This window comes from Gymnogyps californianus, chromosome 4 (assembly GCF_018139145.2).
Source record: "Gymnogyps californianus isolate 813 chromosome 4, ASM1813914v2, whole genome shotgun sequence".
Classification (NCBI taxonomy): Eukaryota; Metazoa; Chordata; class Aves; order Accipitriformes; family Cathartidae; genus Gymnogyps; species Gymnogyps californianus.
Genome location: NC_059474.1, coordinates 71,379,060 through 71,399,711, shown reverse-complemented (window position 1 = coordinate 71,399,711; position 20,652 = coordinate 71,379,060). Strand labels below are relative to the sequence as shown.

General features: G+C 44.3%; 1 protein-coding gene across 1 annotated transcript; it reads right to left on the bottom strand.

Annotated features, from left to right (window-relative positions):
- Positions 1 to 1,157: 1,157 nt before the first annotated feature.
- Positions 1,158 to 20,322, bottom strand: SETD7 (SET domain containing 7, histone lysine methyltransferase). The gene is made up of 8 exons (XM_050895952.1): positions 20,283 to 20,322; positions 14,651 to 14,780; positions 9,582 to 9,783; positions 7,301 to 7,490; positions 5,551 to 5,632; positions 4,302 to 4,419; positions 3,862 to 4,019; positions 1,158 to 2,865 (listed from the first exon to the last, which is right to left on the bottom strand). The coding sequence occupies exons 1-8, from the start codon at positions 20,320 to 20,322 to the stop codon at positions 2,685 to 2,687; spliced, it is 1,101 nt and encodes a 366-aa protein (XP_050751909.1). The 3' UTR covers positions 1,158 to 2,684.
- Positions 20,323 to 20,652: the final 330 nt, after the last annotated feature.

Below are 20,652 nucleotides of genomic sequence, written 5' to 3'. Positions count from 1 at the left end.
CTGTGGCATACTACCACGCTACAAGCATACACAAGAGCAAGAGAATCTGCTTGACTGTCACCAAATAAACAGCTTTTGAGAACACACAGAGGATACCTCAGTGCCTTTTTTTCTAGAATTTCCTTATTGTAGGATGCAACCTTCAAACCTGATGTGCAAAGAGCACCTATCTTGTATTCATCTGAAAACTTAGGCAATATGAAGACTGACAAATCTATTAAAACATAAGCAACTCCACACAAAGAGGAGATAGCAGAGGAATTTGAGACTGATCAGGAATGAAACCAAGGGAGCTCTAGAGATCAGAACATTTTAAGCACGATTCTCTAGCGGGCACGAAGATGCCAGCAGTCCAAAGCAGGTTATCAAGACTGTGGAAGGAATTACCATCCATTCACAGCAGGGTTCAATCACATATTTTCCCTCTCCTCTTCCCTGCACTTAAACACAAGCCTCAACTTTGCAAACTTCGTGGTCCTGGCAGAATAATCCACAAGATGCACACAACAGCTTCCTACCAGAGAGGCACGCTTTTCTGCAAATGGCTGAAACAGCAATGATCTAAAATGATGACCTGTGGGCAGGTAGGGAAAGATCAAGACATGCATATTTCTTTTTGAGGTTCATTTGCTGAAGCTGTGCTGCCAATCAGCCTCTGACAACTCTCCCTCACCGGTGAGGCTCAGTTCTGTGTCTGCACACTCAGCTGAGTCCCTGAGCTGTCACCTCTGCCAGCCACCTGCCTTGGACGAGAAGCGGAGCTGTGGCCTGAGTCTCCAGCGCGAGGAGATGCGTAGTGTCAAAGCTCACATTCAGATCACTGCTGGAAGAGTGTCAAAAAGCCCTGAGCCTGCTTGCCCCCCCCGCCCCCAGCACATGCACAGAGTAGCTTTTGTGCAAGCTTAAATGGTAAGGTGCTGGAAAAGGTTTGTGATCAGTCACAGGGACTAAACAGAGCCCCAAGTTGGAGAGGTTGTTATTAATAATTCCTAACTTTGTACAGGTACCAAAGCAAGGATTCTCAGACTGCACAAAACAGCAACCTCGTCCTTCCACTTGCAAGTACCAACCCAACACATTCTCCATGTCTAGCTCCCCAGACAGCCTGACATCTCCACCCGTTCAAGCAACGAACCAAAATGTGTTGCAATAGAAAGGCAGGTCTGATTTCCAAATCATTTATGTTACATATATACAAACTTTTCTAAACTACAAACATTTAAAGAAAGTGTTGCAAATGCGTTTGAGTTTTTCCTAAGCTGCTAAACCCAAAAGAGAGCATCACAGTCCCAGAAGGGCTCCAGTATCCAGACCGAGATGATACATTATTTCTCTCTTATACAGCATTAGGCAAGACCAGTACAGTATCTGAAAAAATGCACAATTTCCCTACCCCTGAAAAACCCCCGAACACAGCCCTGCAGATGAATATTCACAAGCCCCCACTGTTGGCTGCAACAAAGCTATGGATTGACTGCTGTTTCTAATTATGAGCAGTGAGTGACGTTTTTACATTCATTGTTTGTCTTTCAAAAACAATCTTTTCATATGTTTTTTTTTTTAAATCTTATTTTGATATCTCATACTATGTTAATTTACTGTGTCTTAAACCAGTACTACTAAAAGACGGCTACGAGGCTATATTCTTTGTCAACTGAACACATACAAAAAATACAGCTCTCCTTAACCAAGTACTACAGCCTGCCCTCAAATACGTACACCTCCTTTAAGAGAATTCGTGTGAGATGCAAACATCTCATTGCTAGAATTTTTGCCTTGAGAACTGGCCGCTTTAACAGGTGAAATACACAAACCAACTCATGGACTAATGCAAGTAATGTGCTTGCCTTCCAGAACATGTACTTCTGAAAGTCCTTCAAAAAGCAAATCTATTTTCCCCTTTCAGAAAATCTTCATGCAAAGAACAGCTTCATTTGCGTGTCGTCATCATAAATTAAATAAAATAAGCCAGCCGTAAAGGCTAGATAAATATTAGGTTTGGACATGTTGCTATACTATTTAGAGCGCCACAGAGACCAACACACAGCACTCTCACATACACACACAAGCCTTTCCACTAGTTAGAAAGGATTTTCTCCTGCAAAAGAGGATTTGTAGAAAGAACAACGTTCAGACAAGAGGAAAGGGGAGTTAAAACCCAGCCTCCTATATGCTAATAAATAAACTGCTCTATTGCAAGATTCAGATCAAAGGTTTAAAAAGGCAAAATTATGCTACTATTAGAGAATATCAAAATATTACTGTTATCATCACAAGTGGCATATATGCAAAATGCAGTTGCACAGTAATGCCTAGGCAGATAGAGAGCAACACTAAGTCTGCCGACTAAAAGTGAACGATATACCCATTTTAGTTTTCTGTCTAGTCTTTTGGCATCTTTGCATATGGTGCAAAAGCAGAAGCTACCAAAGAATATCACGTCTCGTATAGAATATTAAATAATTTCTCCAGATAAGACTGGTGCAACGCTAGCTAATTTTAAATCTGCTATGAGTAACACAGTCAAACCTAGTTAGTATGCAAGAAACTTATCTCTTAACACAGAATGCAAAGTTATGATGCAACAGCATGAACAATCCCTGGTTGTCCAGTTTTCAGTATAAAGGTAGTGCATAGATCCAAGTTTCTATTTCAGTTTGCTGAACGGAGAAGGAGCTCCCATTTCACTTTTGCTGGGCAGCCTGGAAAGCTTTCAGTTCCAGCTGGTACCACTCCGGTGCTTCTGGCCCATTTTGCCCGACGGGGTTGTGATCGTATCCGTAAGCCACTGTTAATTCTTCATCCTTCTCCACAGCCCTGATGGTACGGATACACTTGATAGGCCCAAAACGAGGATGAACAAACCTAGACAAAGAATAAAACACCTCTGCTAGGCTTAGCTGTCAATTCACAGGCTTTGTTAGCCCCTTTTACAGTTTCAGAAGTCACTCACAGTTCAGAGTACTATCACATAATCTGGTATCAGATGAGTAGATTGCTTTGAGTCAACCTTATGAAGACTTAAGTAATAAGGGCAAAAATATTGATATATTAAAGCAGCTTTGTGTAGCTCTATTATTTGAAGTTTTTCAACAGTCCTGCAACATTGTTTTATTTATTTATTACAAACAAGCAAAGTTAATCACTGCCACATGCCTTGGGCTTGCAGAGGTAAACATCTGCATGACAGGAAAACAGGATAGATTATGAGAGACTGGAGAGCATGGAAAATTGCTCACCTTCATTTCCTCAGTACAGGTTACCCACCGAACAGTCATAACATACTTCTGTACACCTTCTCCCAGGGTCCCACAGTAAAGGGAACTGGCTTATTTAATGAAGGAAAGCTATTTTCTACATACTTATCTCCACAGGTCTGTCCATTTATACATTGGTATGAAAATATTTATACCCTTGAACACAAGTATACATTAAAAGTCTCCTAGTGGTCTGCACCAGCTGCAGAGTAGCAAGATGCTTAGTTTATGAGTTTCAGAAATGACAGCACATTTGATAGTGCAGGTCAAGTAGTTCAGCAAACACAGCGCAGTCCTAGCCAAGCTAGGATTTAGAGAGCTGTGCTTAGGCATTTTAGAATCAAGAGGCAGCTCCTAAAGTTCATAACAAAATGAACACAGTTGCAAACTTCAAGATACTCCATGGTGTAAGTCCCAAGAGACATCAAGCACCTGCAACACCAGCCGGCTTCCAGCTCGGCCCGGGTGAGCAGGAACTCCTTCAGTGCCTGGACCCGTTACTCCCAATCCCACTGGCTGCTCCTCATTCAGCTGCCCCGAAACACCCTGTGAGCCCAGACTGCCGGGCTGCAGCTTCCACTCCGAAACACGGGACTCTACTTACGGGTCGTAGATGCAGTTAGGAGTGAAAGAATGGTTGGCCTTGTGCCCCAGCGAGGCACAGTACTTGGCGGCGTGGTTGTAGGGCTCTGGCACGTCTATGACTGTTTCGTCATCCAGTGATATTGTATTTCCATTGAGGGCCCAGTCTCTGCTGTCTACCTAGTTTGCAAGGCAAAAATCCAGTGTGTGTGTGGAGGGCTCAACTTTGCCACGAGTTTGAAAGCAAACATTCAAATACACGCAACTAAAGCTTTTCCTGTAAGTCATTAAAAACAACCACTTTTTTTAATATATACATAGGTGAACATGCACTTTCTTTCAATTAAAATCCATCGTATTAAATCTTAAGGGTGGGAAGGGGGTGGGTGTAAAATCCTACTGTAAGAAGAAGATTTCAGAAGGAGCAATGAAAATTCAGACTGACTTTTTTCTCTCCTTTACCTCCTGGTGTGTAATTCGCACTCCGTTGTAAAAGGACATAACTGTACTGGCTTCTGCTGCTATTTTCGAAAATAATCCTTCTCCAGCACTGGAAATGAGAGAGACATCGACATACACCCTACAAGGGGAAAAGGGCATGGCATTAGTGATTGGCTACAGTTTTCATTTTCAAGAAGTATTATCACAACACTACTGGCATAAAGACTAATACTTCAATATAATAATAAACCCAATAATAAGAATTCAAAACCTCCAAATGCAACTCCCTCTCCTTCCTCTCTTCCGTATGTTCTCTCTGTATTGTCAAAATGGAGATTTGCTGGGAAGTGGGGGCTGACTTTATTAGTTTGAAATTATTTTTTTTTAAAGTGCCAATCTACTATTACTCCTCAATGACGGCTTCAACTCAGGAACAACCTCAGTAACATACCAGAATCCCAGAGGTCCCCACTAAGCTGAGGCTGCTGGTGTGTACATGCACAGATTATTACTCCACCAAACAAGCTTTCAAGGTGAAGCCCTAGATCTTCAAGCACTTGATGCAAATTAATGCCAGCTTTTTACTAATCACTTATTTAGATATTTCAGAGTATCAGAAAAGGACTACAACTGAGATATCAACAGAGCAAGGTCTCTTAAGAGTCTAGGCAAAAAGTGTAACTGTGGAATAGCCACGGATAAGATATCACTGACTGACTACAGTAAGACAACTGCTGAGGAACGTGTTTTGACATTACAGGGTTGTCACAAACAGTATCTCACTTTCCTCTAGCTTGATTTACTCTTGCCACTTTGCTACATCTGTAGGGAGGGAAGAAAACTTTGTACAACGCATGCCATTCAGCAAGACACACTGAATGCAGCACACTGCAACCTGAAGCTAGTTACACATCTAGAAAATAGGGAACAGCGTACTTTTTTGCTCAATATGTTGTAGATGTCGGCTATTAGTAGAGTCCAGGACTTGACTGAACATCTTTGAAATGCTAAGGAATTACCTTAGTTTAATCTCTTAAAAAGTATTGCTGTGTTTCATCCACTAGAGTGCAATTCTATTGTGCGAATCAGAAAAAAATTCAATCAAGTCAAACGCTGACTGATATGCAGTAATGGGTTCCATTTCACAAACCCTTACACAGGTTTCTTTTTAAATTTTAAATGAGAAAAGGTTTGCAAAATTAGGCCCTAAATATGTAACAGCAAAGAAATATGGACAGTATTGAAAGAGGGGAGAAGAAAAAAAGCGTACCTCTCTGACTCGTAAGGATCAGGAAGAAGTGCATTTGTAGAAATGCAGGATGAAGTAGATTTGTCAAAACTGTACACTGGGCCTAAAAAAACAGAAGTCAACAAAGGAAATAAACTACTTGGCAGTACTGAAAGCATGCAACCCGTAACTTAATCAAGACATTCAAAAATTAAATTTTAATGACTGCAAGAAATAAATGTTATGCTTCCAAAAAAAGGTATTAAGCAGAACTGCGTCTGTAAAAGGTCTTCAGTGAGATACTGTTTCTTGATTATTTTTTCCCCTCAACATACTAGAGTAGCAGTATTATCACAAAAAGGCGATATATATGTTTTTCAAACTACCAACTTTTAAAGGAGGACTGGACAGTCTTTCAAAACTGACCCTCCCAGAGACTCTAATTAAAATTAAAAAGTAAAGCAAAATTTAAAAGTATATATTCAATACAAGATTAATTATAAAAAATCTTGGACTATTTCAAATATGAAATGTTTTCTAGTCCAAATCCTGAAGAGACTTCAGCCAGAAGATGATGTGCAGTAATCACAAAGTACACTTGCTACAGTGAGTTATTTCCTGCCATTAATAAGCAACTCAGTGGTACAGCTCTAATTATATCCTTACATCCCTCTACAATCAGCTGCCAGAGGACTATCTGGGAGATAGGTTAAGATGCAGGGGAAATGAGAGGGGAAAAAAACCCAAACCACAATATTACGAAGTTTGATAAAAGGCCATTGTCCCTGGTGTCCAAGATCTCTTCTGGCTGAAGGCAGCTTCCTCCAGAGTGTAATTCAATCCTATTTACAAAGCACAACTGTACCCTCTCAGATGCTATCTTTTAAGTTACATTTTGATTTGCTATCACAACTGAGAGATTTAAAAAATAAAGTCACGTGCATTTGCTTCTCAACGCCTTTTCACTGAGTTTTATGTTCTTATTTCATATCGAGTGAGACAATCTTTGCTGGCAAAACAGTAAATGTGTTAGCATAGTCACTGTTTATTACTCATGGCCCTGCCTGCAGCTTAACCCACTCACCTCCAAAACATCACATACACCTCAGAGCAACAAAACTACAGGCCCCAAGGCACCACTGCCCTGGAGAAGGAGCACTGACTACACGGGTCAAAGGCACCACCCTGACCCCAACCATTTCATAGCCACTTTCTATCAGCAGGACTAGACAGACTGAAGGGTGCTGGTGAATCAGACTGTTACACAACAACTGAATCTAGTTCACTAATTCCAATCCCTGGGTCCTTTCAGCCCCGTCACGCAGACGCCAGAATATTCACAGTACTAACGTTCACTTGCACAAACCCAACTGACAGAGCTACAACCAGACCGCGGCCTCCCCCTCCACTTTTAGTTATTTTACTAACAAAACAAAGCCTGTAACTGTGCCAGCATTAACACTGTCAAGCAGGTTTTCATGCTGGCACAGATGGCAGTGGTGTGTGTGACAAGCAGGACTGCGGCCACCAGCGTGCGAGAGAAGGGTTACAAAACGCAGTTCAGCAGCACCACCGCATGGGTCACTTCCCATTTGTTCCCAGAGCAAAGGGATCTCTCCATGTGCCTTTCCGTCCGGCTTTATAATTTAGAAAAAGGGCTTCTCACTAATAGACTTATTATTTCATCGCAGCCAGCCTTCAGAGTCTCTAATGCGGAACATTATAGAAACCAAGCTGTTTGCAGCAAAGAGCTGGTAGCAAGAATACAAGTTTCTGTGTTAGCTGAACTTACTGCCTGGTACTACTTCAAACTGAGGTTTCCCATCCTCTACAGATGTCAGAGTTGCCAGTTTTGCTTCTATCATTTCTCCATCTATGAACCTTCCAGAATATGCAGTCTTTCCATCAGGGTACACATAGGCTATTTTCTCTCCAGTCATCTCCCCTTCTTCATTCACTTCTCCCACAAGGCTGCCTCCATCCTGAAAGCATGGGCAAGAAAGAAAAAGGCACAGCATTTAGTTATACTTTACTATCTTCAGTAAATGAAACAGATTTTTCCCAACTTTTTAAAGAAGTAATCTAAGCTACAGTAAGTTCAGATGTGAGATCATGAAAATGAGTGAGAAACAGACACATGAAGAAGCTGGGTGAAGTCATTCCAGTCAGGATAAAACTGATAAAAGAAATGAACGGGGTCTTCTGCATTGTTTGAAACAGGCAAAAGCCAAGGTCCTTCCTTCCATGTGACACAAATACTGAGTTTCAATTGGCAAAATTTTTACGTGAACAGTCTGTGAACCAAGGCCCAAAGCCACACACAAACTTTGTCTGAGTTTTCTTAGTATGATACTGTGCTGGAGGAAAGAAAAAATTAAAATGCTGCCTTGCTCACTGCTAATTCACGGTACATCAAAAGATCTGAGCCTATTAAAAAAAAGAAAAAAGAAAAAGATTTGCTGGACAACTGGAGAGTTTCTCTGTCCCAGCATCCCCCCCACAATGTCACGTTGTACTCAATGAGAACAACCGTTTGCTGAAAGCCATCAGCAGCAACACTTTTCCTCTCCAAGGTTTGCACATTTTAGCCCTGGGCTTTGCCATCTGTGATTTGCCTGCAACTCCGGTTAGGTCTATTTACAGAATTGCAGAATGAGATGCATAGATTAGCACAGGTCTAACGACTTCAGGTGTTTATTTCAAAAAGGACAAGGAAACATCTTCAAATAATGCCTTGGAGCAAAAACAGCAGGTGTGATGTGGAAACAGACTGATTTAGATCAAGATCGCTGCACACAGACTGTATTTCAGAGTGGCACCATTTTGTTCAACTCCAAGGATGAAAGAGCTTCAAACATACTGTAGTAAGGAACAGTGAACCTTAAGTCTAGGTAAAAATTTGTGCACATAGCATCATGCGCAGAACCATGCATATGCAATTGCTTCTATGGCAAACGTTTTTTTGAAACACCTTGCATCCTTTAGTCTTGCAAGATGATAATGATAAACAACCTCAAAATATCCACATTTCCAGAAGGTACAGCAACACTTTGTCAGCTGGAAGATGAAACAGGAGACATATGACCTGAAGGCTCAGCTATGTGTATTTTATACACTAGTACTGAAAAACTGCTACTTGTCTGGCAGCGTACACCAAGCATTTGTTGATTCCAACACATTCTTAATGGCAATAGTGAAAACCAGTAAATAAAATCAACAGCCAACGGTGAGCATTTGAAATGAATCTGCAACTAACGTATGTGCAATATGTAGCACAGAAATAGATTGGGTTTTGATCAGCAGATTAATTACATGCAGATATTTCCCCCTCCTCAGCACAAGGTAAAGATTGAAAGGTTCAACTCTGGAGTGCTGTGTAAGGCTGAATAGGAATTAAAGTTTAAAAAGTTTACACAAAACCCCCTAAAAAACAGTACAACCATTATTGCCCTAACTAGCATGGTTATAAAAGCACATCAAAAATTTCTCCAGAGTTTTCCAGAGGAATATTTGAGTGTTTACCAAGAATCAGAAAGATAAAGTTCTGGCTTGCTTAATGCAATTGCACTTGTCCACACTCCAGTCAGAGGCACAGCTCTCACACTAGTTACATCTGATCTGTTGGGCGAAGCCAGACTTCCCAACATACCCTGCAGAAATGGACAAAGTCTCCCCTCCTAGTTAAATAAGAGCAGCAGGTTGCAATAGCTTGCATGGCTCCCATGCTCCCCACCTGCAACCAGCACTACAAACTGGCCAAATCACCGGCCCAGCCTCCCCAAGGAGACACACATAAATGCACTTCCAAGGGGCTGGGTTCCCTGGAAGATGAAAATAGTGGAGGCATGTCGCAGCCTTGCTGAATCCTGTCTACTGGGCAAACGTTCAACACCGAAAAGGTTTAACTGTATGTTGGATTATCCAAAATCAGAATGCACAGATCTTCCACCCAGATTTTTGTGTGTTGACTTTTGGATAGCTGGGTCATAGTGGATATTTGTTTCAGCTGGGAAGAAAAGAAAGATACATAATGGTACTATTCTGCAATGAAGAGAGCAGGCAGTCAGGCTTACCGGGTAATAAATCCAACAAACTCCATGTCGAATGTTGTCTTTATACTGCCCTTTGAATATCAGCCGCCCGTCACTGTCATACTCCTGGGCTGGTCCATTCAGCTCTCCATCTACATATGTGCCATGAAGGACCACTCCATCCTCGTAAGTGTAGATTCCCTGGCCTTGCAGGGCGTCATCAACATAGTACCCTTCCAGGGTGCTGGTAAAGAGAGAAAGAACGAAGACTATTGGACTGTTGGAAGACTATTCACCTCTCTAAGAGGTGAACCCAAAGCCTTGACACAAGCCACAGCACAACCCTGCTCCTCTGCTCGTCATTCTACATATTACCGGCACAGAGAGGCTGAGGGGAAGCCTTCAAGAAAGTCAGGTCCTAGGAGGAGGTAACTGTTGACGCCTGGTTTGCTATTGCTGGGTACCCTACAACCCTCCCCGAAATGCACACCACCACTGCAACAATCACAGCTTTCCTTCATTTTCTCGGTGGCCTCTCTCCGAGAGCCCAGGCTGTTGCGGGGCAGAGCTATGCGCAGGCGGACTGAAAGGTATGCCGAAAGGCTCGGCGGCAGCTGCCGGGGCTCCCTTGCTGGGACACCGCTTCCAGCACCTCTCCTCCATCCCCCACCAGGCATCACTATCCCCCATGTCTGAAACTGAGGTGTTTGCTAGTTTCAACCAAATTTGAGGGGGACAAGGGGAAGGGGAGTAGGAAGGTAAACCCGACTTCTCTGGAAAACCAAGATGAAAAACAGAAACTTGTTTCTACAGACCTCCAAAGGCAGAAAACAACTTACACGGTCCTTTCACCAGGGTGCGCTGTGCAGGCACAGCATTATTCATCTAAATTACATTGCTGAGCTTTTTTTATAGGCTGGGGTAGCAAATTACAGCAGCGAATGGACGCTCATGGTCCAGAAGAAATTATTGCTCAAGCAGACTACCCTCACGTTAGCATTTTCTACCTCCTACGTTTGGATCTTTACTGACGTCTCTCTGGTAAGATGAAATTAAACTTACAGGTGGACCGCAACAGGGCACAAACTGCAGCGTGCTACCAGTTCAGTGTTAGCTCCCTAGTGATACACTTAGCAGCAACCTGTACTGGATTTACTAAAAGCACTGTCACTTTTCCATGTATTTCTATTAAAATGGAACACAGCCTGTCAAACAGAACTAGTGCTGCACTTGGATTTGAAGAAAGAAACATTTCCCTTCAGTTCTGTCTTGCAAACCCTTTACAAGGGGCACAACAATATCTTGCAATCTGCTTCGCTTCCTTTCTTAAAAAAAGGCTCCTGAGAGAAACTACAAAGCATGAAAGCATAACTGTAAAAGAGGATCTACTCAGTTATTTCTTTCTCAGGTTAGAACTAGCATAAGGAAATACAAACAGTTTAGCTTTTACCCTGGCATATTAGCTAACAGCCAGCTGCAGTGCACATACTTTTCACTGCATAATTCTTTTTCTCATGCAGACATCTAAGGCATAAGCCCAAACAGCATCTGGGAGCACATGACTCTACATGTTTTACAAAACTTTACAAAACAGATTTTCAAGAGTTGCAGAAGGAATGTTTTCTCAGATTTAACTTTCTGGTTTCTAAAGCTTCACTCTCCGTTTTTACATAACTTTGGCAAGCTGGCTGAGGTTTCCATGGGAAAATACCCTACAGTAAAAGCCTCAATGCAAACCAGATGCAGAGCAGGAAGGGGCAGGAAAGCTGTTTTACTTTTCAGTCGGATGAATTTCTTGATCCAGGTTGCTACAGAGCTGCACAGACAACTACGACACCACAGCACAGGGAAGGAGCAGAGCAGATGAGGGAATCATCAGAAATCTGTGCACTTACTCAACTATAAATGACACCACTTTCTCCTCTAGTTTATCACAGATCATCAGATTTGAATTTCATTGTAGCTGGCAACACACACAGAGTCCACATGTAGGACTTAAAACAAGCAGCCACCCCCAGTTTATGTAATGAAATAGACCAAAACACCTCCTTGTCACCTTTAATGATATTAGTTAAAGTTAACAAGTTGCTAACTTACAACAGTGCTTCAGCACTGGAAAAAAATATCTTTTCTTTTACTGTAACTCAAATCTCTACGTTTTCTTTCATTGTATTAAGCTCCAAACAATGTCCAAAAGATCCATCTCTTTCTACTCTCGTATCATCTGAGGAAATAAAAAGATACCTAAAGAAAGAATTCCATGTCTTTCAACCTTGCCTAAAAAGTCAGGTTCTCTAAAACTTTTATACTTTTCACAGTTTGAGTTATTTCCACCCCGCTCCCCCCTTCTCTCTCTCTCTTTAAGCTCTCAAAGTATGGTGTCTGCAGCCAGACATGATACTTGCAACTAAGACCTGACCACCACAAGAAGCAATAAATAGCTTCTGTGTCTTGCATAAACAAAAATCTTAATGCAAACCCTGAGCTAGCCTATATTTCTCCGGTTTTCATATTTGTGATAATGTAAAATTTTACTAAAGTCAAGATTTATCAGATGTACTGTCTTCCCATTATCCACCAGGCCTAGAGGGGATCTAGGATATCCACTACCTAAAAAATAAACCAGTGATAAGAGTTGGGGCGGGGGGGAAATACTTACTGCAATATCCTTCCAGGTATTAAGTTACATCGATAGACCCTGATCCATTCATCCCTCAATCCCTGATCTCCCACCTTTCCCTCTCTGTGGGAACAGTGAAAACTTTTTCTTAAAAATAATACTGTTCTCTACTGCGTTCTGGGAGATGTCAGCTTACAGGAGTTTCTAGTTAAGGCAGAACAGCAGCTGCAGCTCTGTGCCAAACACGGCTCTCATGCTCACAGTTACTGCGCAAAGTGTTTTGTAAAGTGCACTCCAGCAAGCATTAGCACCAACGAAAGCTCAAGCACACGATCCGAAACAGGGAGTATGCCAGAGGTGGAACTTCCCTCTCTGAAAGATATGTTGGGTTTTGTTGCATTTTTAAAGGGGGAGGAAAAAACAACTGATATTTCATTCCAGGTTTGCACTCCCTTAAATGATCAACAGGAAGGGGACAGCTATTCCAGTAAAGGGAAAAGTTTTCACTGAGGCAAACAAGGCAGCCGGGCAGCCAATCCTATTTCCCAACACTCAAAAAACGAGAACGCTTACACTGCTGCCAGTCCAGTGTCTGACAGGACTCGGCTACTCCCGAACAACAGACCCACAGCAGTTCAGCTGTCAGCCTTTACCAGCAGCCTGCGAGGGAAACGGATCCAGGAATGCTGAAACCAGCTCACTTACTGCACCGAAGCACACAATACAGTAAGGGGAGAGGTGTTTTGAGAAATTTTGGGGATTCATTTCTCTTCTTCATAAACACTCAGCCTTGCCCATGGCACAGTTAATGGAAACAGCACGTCCTGTTTTATGCCAGGTCATTCTTCCTGCAACACGTCACAACACCTGAACCATCCACTTCAGAGAGCAACTTACTCTTGCTACCTGGGCATAGCTAGGTAAATTGCAACATCTTTAGTAACTAGTCACTGCTTTATCTAAATTAAAATAAGCTTAGGGCAGTTTATAAAAATATCCCATTTTCCAGAAACACATTACAGACTATTTTTGTATATTTTCATTCTGTTAGTTCCTGAAGTCATACAGTAGCCAACTGCTCCATTTTTTTAAGGGTTATGAAAATTAAAAAAAAAAAAAAAAAAAAAGAAGAGTTGGCAACACTGAAGTGGTACAGAAGAGGCTCAGCAGCAGCCTGAGTTCTCCCACAGAGCACTGCCTGTACCCTGGATTACTTGGAGGAGCAGCCCTACAAACCAAATAGCGGGTCAGTTTCTCTGACTGTACAATCAGTAACTGCTCTGCTGAGATCATCAACAAGCACAGAAGCGTTATGTACATGTGTCCATAGAGACGCTGTCTGCCAACTTAAAAAAAAAAAAAAAAGGCTATTTTAGAGAGGTCAGCTGCTGGGCAGTACTGATTTTCAGTTACTCATACAAGATTTAATAAGCCCATTACCAACAACAGTGGGGATTTTTCTTCATCCAAGCTTGGAGGCCTGATCAGTTTCTGCATAACTGAATAAATATATTATCCTTCTCATGAAAAAAAACCCACAATCCCCAGTATGAAGCAACTGCAAAGTCAAGTACAGACAAGGAGCTGACTCACTGAGACAGCACAATACCTCCGCTCCTGCTCAGAAGTTCGCTGAGCAGGAGGAGAGTAGACATGGCACGACTGTCAGTTTAACGGCTGCTATTCATAGTGCCACCGACAGCTGCAAAACCATGAAGAATCGTGTCATTTTATACATCTGCTGCTCCTTTGGAGGAAGTTCTGAGCAACTGCAGAGAGAAATGCTGCAGTTGGGGGAAGACATACAAGGTGTTCATAATGAAGACCTGAGAAGAAAACGCATGCATAAGCACAGACTAGCCCAATTTCATTGTCACAATTCCCAGTGAAGAGAGGGGAAATTATAAGGGCTTTTCTGAAAATAAATCAGGCCACAAGCAACTTGCAGAGGATTAGGTAGAGTTGGGAACAAAACCATATTTAACTCAGTCCTTTAACCACTAAACAATTTCGAAGACCAAGCAGAGGGTGAGCCTCTCTGTCGAGGTCCTACGTCTGTGCGTGAGGTCTGGCACAGGGAGCTCCCAGTCCAGCGGCAGTCTCTGTATAGGGCTATAAGACAAACAAAGAATTCCACCTGTAGTTATGGACTTGAACTTCGTAGCCCAAGTCGTTGTCAGCACGGTTTCCAATAGCTCGGACCGCCTCCCAGTTCTTACTGTCTGTAATTAGCTCATAACTTCACAGTGCTAAAAGAGCTCACACCGCTGCGTTCTCCCACCAGGAAACAACTCCGGGCATCATGTTACGTACAAAGCCCCCAAGCCCACAAAGGTATGGCTACAGCAGCAGTAGAGAAAACTTTCCAGCTACAGTTTTTACTGAGAAAGCTTATCCAGAAACTCAGCAGCATACAATCAATGTAGATTAGTTTGGCATCACTTCAAGGAGGCAGAATATAGAAGAAAAAAAACGAAGAGTCAGTGTCTACCTTCCATCAAAAAAGAAGAACTTGCCGCGGCCATTCTTTTCTCCATGCACAAAGTTTCCCTCAAATCTGTCTGTCGATGAATAGGTGACTGTACAGAATCCATGTGGCAACCCATCATCATCTAGATGCCCTGAAATAAAATCCAGACAAAGAGCAAAAGAACGTATTAAACATTACATAAAATTGCAAACCTATTCTTATTATGTAGATGCTTGAAATGCAGTAGCTCCCTAGTACAAAACCGTAATTCACATCAAAACGTTTCTGTTAGGAACAGTGATCAGAGATTCAGTACAACTGAAGTCTGTACTTGTGTAACATGCTTCACTTAAAATAAAAAAGGGTAAGGATAAAAGAAAAGGAATAAGAGACAGGAGAGAGAAGATAAGAATAAACAAAAAGACATGTTTCTAAAAGAAACAAGGTTCATACTATTCTAACTTGTGTTAATATAAGTCTTCAAAAACATAATAATTCTTTATCTAAAATATGTATTTCCTCGTGAGAACAATAAATTTAGACTCCAATCCACTAAGAAAAGGTTTTTTTCTTTTGATAAATACATGTCTTACAACAATGTGGGTGTGCCACCTCGTAGCTATATCCACAGGAATTTAAAGAAATAAAAGCATCATGTAATATCTATAATACTATGCCCTTGCAATATGTCAGTCAACTTGCTATTTCATATTTTAAATGCTGCTCTCCAGTGCCTTTCTAATGTGTTCACATTACATCCCCCCATCCCGTTCCCTTTCCTAGCCATATCAGTTTTCCCCATTACAGCTGTTGCACATGGGGAAAGCGGAGGGACAACACACTTGGATCCTCATCTGCGTGGGTCTGTATTTTACAGAATACAACTGGCCAACTCTGATTAAGTTAAAGCATAATAAGGCTCCTATTGCATCTCCATCTGCCTCTTCAAAGCCAAAAGAAAATGGAAGAAGAGTGTTTTAAACAATTGTTATTGTCTAGTTTACCTGTGTGAACTTGGAGTCCTTAGCACTGCGTTAGCAGAACATTGCTCCAACTGCAGAATGAACATGCCCAAGCTCAGCAGGGCTGCTTTCAGCACAGCCATACACCAGGCGCAGGTGTAACAAGCTCCCATCGTGACACTTTATCAGGTATAAATTTTGCATGAAAACTGCCGACTAAATAAAAGCTAGCATATATTTACTTTCTTCCACGTTTCTAAATAAAAACTGACCTCTGCTCCCCCAAGTCTCCTGATGAGGCATACAAAGCCTATTAGAGATGAGAGACAGCTCACACATCCACTTCTACAGGCTTTGGGTCAACCTTTTCCCTGACCAAATGTGCCCCAAACTGAGAAGGTTCAACACATATATGGCAAGGCAGAAACAAACTCCAGTGTGACAGGGAGTGATTACAGCCCAGGCCGATGCAGGCAACAAGAGGCACTTCAGTATTACCAAACCTCGAGTGCTATGCTCAGAGAGAAAACAAGCTATTAAGACAGGAGTGGGAAAAGCCAACTACCCATGTGGCTTCAGAAGTCCATCTATTCGTGCCCCGATTGCAACAGGTCCAGAGGGTTCTGCGGGGACAAGGGTACCCAGAGCATGCCCACGTGTTCTTCTCACATCACCGTAAGCTACTGCTTCCTTGGGATGCTTCACAGCCCCTCAGGGACATCACAGACAGGGCATGGTAAGGATGTGGGGCAGCACCCGGTTAAGAAGTCCTCTACTATGAGGCGCATGACCTGCCCTAGCCTTTTAATACCAGAATGATTGACAGAAGAATGCCATACAGCACAGGATACTTTGTCAGGATATATTTCCAAACTTTTGTCTATCTCAAAGTAAAATTTCATTTAAAAAAAAGAAGATGAGAGAGACACAAAAATAGGGGAAGAAAAAAACCAGAGCTAAGCGAACGTTCCTCAAAGTAACCAAGTAAGGTTTATTACCCATCTCCTGCACTTGGTACATTAAGTATGGAAATGCACCTAGAAAGAAGGTTTACAGGAGAAAATAATGGTGAGATACCTGAACTCACCCAAGAGCCAAGATTCCCTCCTTCACCCTTCCCACGCGCGCTCCCCAAAGTTTCTCTCGTACCTGCTCCGGCACTTGCCTAGCACCCTCTGCAAGTAGCGCAAGTCACTAAGTTGGCAGAAAATTCTTCCCTTCGTTGTTTTGTTGGTAGTTCGGGAGGCTGACCCCGCAGCCCACCGCCGCGGCAGAGCGGCTGGGAGTCGACCTGCCCCTCTCGGGGGTAGCAACCCACCTTGCTTCCAGTTCAGTCACCTCACAAAACATCACTGCGCTCTTAAATTAAGTTCCCAGTCCAAGCTAGATTGAGAACAGTTAAAAGTTTAAAAAGTTAATAAAACCAATCAGACGCTGCTTACTGTCCAAGCTGAGAGAAGTAACAGAGTAAAAAGAGAGAGCAGAAGTAAGGAGGGAAAAAAGCTACATCACTGAAGGCTTTTAATAACTTTGAAGAGGAACCCTGTAAAACAGAAAGGGCAGCGTGCTGCTCTCTCCAAACAGAAGAAAGGCTTTTTTTTTCCTCCCATTCAGTCGGGACACCTCTTTTTGTAGAAGGGAAAAGTTTTAGCAGTTATGTCAATTTAACTAAAAGGTCAGTGAAATTTCTGATGTGAACACCTCTTCTAGAACAAAAACAACTATGTCAACATTTATGGTTTTAATTAAAGGCTTCAGTTTTATCAACATGGGAAGGGTATACTGGTGTAAGTTAACAAACCCTAAACAATACAGTACCAGTTTCCCCCTCACTATAGGAGCAAAACTTTTATAAAACACTTGGATTAAAAAAAAAAATATATTTTTTGACAAGTATTGATACATTACACTATTAAAAAAAAACACCACAAACTCGCAACTTTGCTCTCTGTGACTATTCAGTTTTGTCAAGATTTTGCTGGAATGCAAAGCCCAACGCAAAAGCTGCCATGCTTATACACAGCACGCATGTCAGGACTTTTGCACAGTAGGATACAGGCTATCCCAGAGATTTAAATGGTCAGCTTTGATCCGATGGCCTCTATACAGAGTCTTAAACTCAGCCATAGTACAAAGAATCCAATTCTTCTAATAAGCTAGAGGTTTTCCCCCACTGAAAAAAAAAAAAAAAATCCCCCACCCCAACACAACAAGAGACATTCAGTCTCTCTTAGTCAATAGGGGGGAAAAAGCAATTTCAAGTTTAATTACATAGACACAACTTTTCCTATATAGCTGAGGCCTTAGGCTCTAATTTTGTTCCAGATGAAGTCAATGGAAAAAATCCTCATTATTTCAGTGGGAGCAGAGTGTTCCAATTCCCTTTCTCGCCTCTCTCATTCATTTGTGAAAACAAACCCAAAATGTCTAAACATACTTTTAAATTATTGTAAAACCTCACTTTTGTTACTTCTTTAAGGGTCTCTCAAGATCTCCTCTTAAGCTCAAACCATGAACTTTTCAAGAAAAGGAATTACACTAATAGGGGCTAGCTCACAATGCACCACGATGGGGCCACTTACCAAAAACACTGATGTATACAAACCAAAGATAAAAGCTCTTTAGTGTCAGTATTACTATTACTTAACAGCAGACATACCATGTGCATCATCAATAAAAGATTCTGTCCACAAAGATGCCAGATGGATGTTTTAGGAATAACAACAATAAACCAACCCCTCCCCCCTACAAAAAAATACATGCTGATTTCTGTCATACTTCTAACTTCCTTTGGGTAAGTGCAAAAACACCCAGCCAGCCTACTGTCCCCCAAACAGCACCCTGTTTCTGTGTCACTCAGAAAAACACATACGTTCATATACACTGCTGAATAACACAGGCTTTAAAAATCCGTTTCCTTAGCCCACAGAAACACTAAGCAGATCCACGATACGGCAGAAGGCTTTACCCATGATATGAGGATGAAAACTATGACTCTCTGCCCAAGACACAATTGTAATCCATAGGTTTGAGGAGTGGGGAGGAAAGGGAGGGGAAAAGACACATCTATTAGGGCACACCTCACCCACAGCACCCTGCGTTTGAAGAATCTCACTCCCCTCACCACCATGTTTTACACAAGAAAGCTTCTCTTTGGCTCTGTTACCACATACCTAGACAATAAATCCAGATCCTAGCAGCAGCTGCTTAGCTCGCATCTGTTGTTAAACTAAGCTGCCGCGCTCGATGTCTCCTTCGGAGAAATGCGCTGTGAGGCCTAATCCTCCTGCCACAAGACACAAACAGCCCACCACCCCACGATGAGAATTACTGGCATCTTGTCACAGGCAGCTCCTTACTTGGTGTGCTTAATCCCAACAGCTGAGTATCCAGGATTGCTCTTTCCGGCAGGACTATGCCCTGCGAGGAACCTTCGGGGAGCAGGCGCTTTCGCGTACAGCTGGCGTGCTTTGTTCAAGAGCCGCACGAGGCAAACCCGTACCGCGCTCCTAGACGCCTCACAGGATGACTGCGTGCTGTTGAGTCGCATCGCCGCGTGCCACGGTTTCCATTAGCAATGCCTTCCAGAGGTGTGCGCCTCTGTTTTAAAACTCTCAGAGGGTTAGTCCTCCACTCATAAAAGGCTAGCACAAAAGGGGGTGTATATTGCCTATGAGATGGGCCTTCCCACCCCAATATGGGTGACTCGACTCCAGCCCTGCTGCCCATGTATATGACCACAGTTACTTCCTCCAGTTGCTTTTTCTTTTCCCGTTATCATTCACACTAACGTAACTGCAGCCTCACTTCCAGAGTATTTACCAAAGACAGATATACCTTGACACACCAACCACCTCTAAAGGAGCTGGCTAAGCTCCTCCGGGAGGAAGGATTCCTCTTTCACAAGCCTCGCCACCACGCTAAAAGATACGGCTTCCTAGGGTACGCGGTCTGCAGCCCGCACGGCAGCTCCGGTGCCGGTACCCGGCTCGGAAGAGCAGGGGCAGCACAGCCCCGGTACCGTGCCGCGGGAGAGGCGGCGGCTGCCCGAAGTACAACGCAGGGCAACGGCCCGCCGTGCAAACCGCAAAGGGCACCGGCTGCACAGGGCGGAAAGTGCTGGCCGAGTGCCACCGCCCGCACGGGGGACACAGCAGCAACGGCCAAACCCGATTATTATTATTATTATTTTTCCACATTAAGAGCAGAGTAAACGCCACCAGGAGGTTGAGGGGCTGCAGCCTCACACTCGGGCTGGCATCGCAGCGGCCGGAGCGCTCAGCCGCGGGCGGCAGCCGAGGTACGCCAACAGCGCGGGGCTGGTGCCGGCTGCGGGCTGCCCTGAGCCAGACCCGCCCGGCCCCACCGGGCAGCGCTGCCGCAGCCGAAGGAGCGGCCCCGTACCGGCGCCAGGCCCGGCCCCACGACACGGCGCTGCCCCCCTCCCCCCCACCCCCTCTCCGCCGCCGGTCACACACCGCCACGTGCGCGGCGGCGGCCCGGCAGCGCGGCCGTTGCATAAGCTCGCTGATGTCATGCGCTGCCGCCGGCCCCGGGCGCCCCTCTCGGGCCGCCGCCGCCGGCCCGCGCCCACCACCCCACCACCCGGCACCGCCCGGCGCCCGCGGGGCCACCTCCCCGCCCGCCGGTACCGGCGGCTCCCCCCCCCCGCCGCCGCCCGGGGCAGGTACCTTCCACGGTCTCCTCCAGCGTCTCCTCGTCGCTGTCCATGGCGGCGGCGGCGGCGGCGGGCGGGGCGCAGCCGCGGTAACCCGGGCGGGCGCGCGCGCGCCGCCCCGCCTGCCCCCGCCCCTGAGGGAGGGGTCGCCCCGTAGCCCCGCCTCCCTCCGGACCGGGAGGGGCGGGGCGTGGGTGTGGCCGAGGCGCGCGGCACCCGCCCGGCGGCGGCAGGACAGAGGGGTTCCGGGTGGAGACCACCCCCCCGCCCACCCCCTCCCCCCCCCCCCGCCCCGTAGCAAAATGGCGGCTGGCGAGCGGGGCGACGGCGGGAGCAGGGAGTTCGGCCGGGTGTCAGCCGCCCGAAGTCACCCCCAGTGGAAG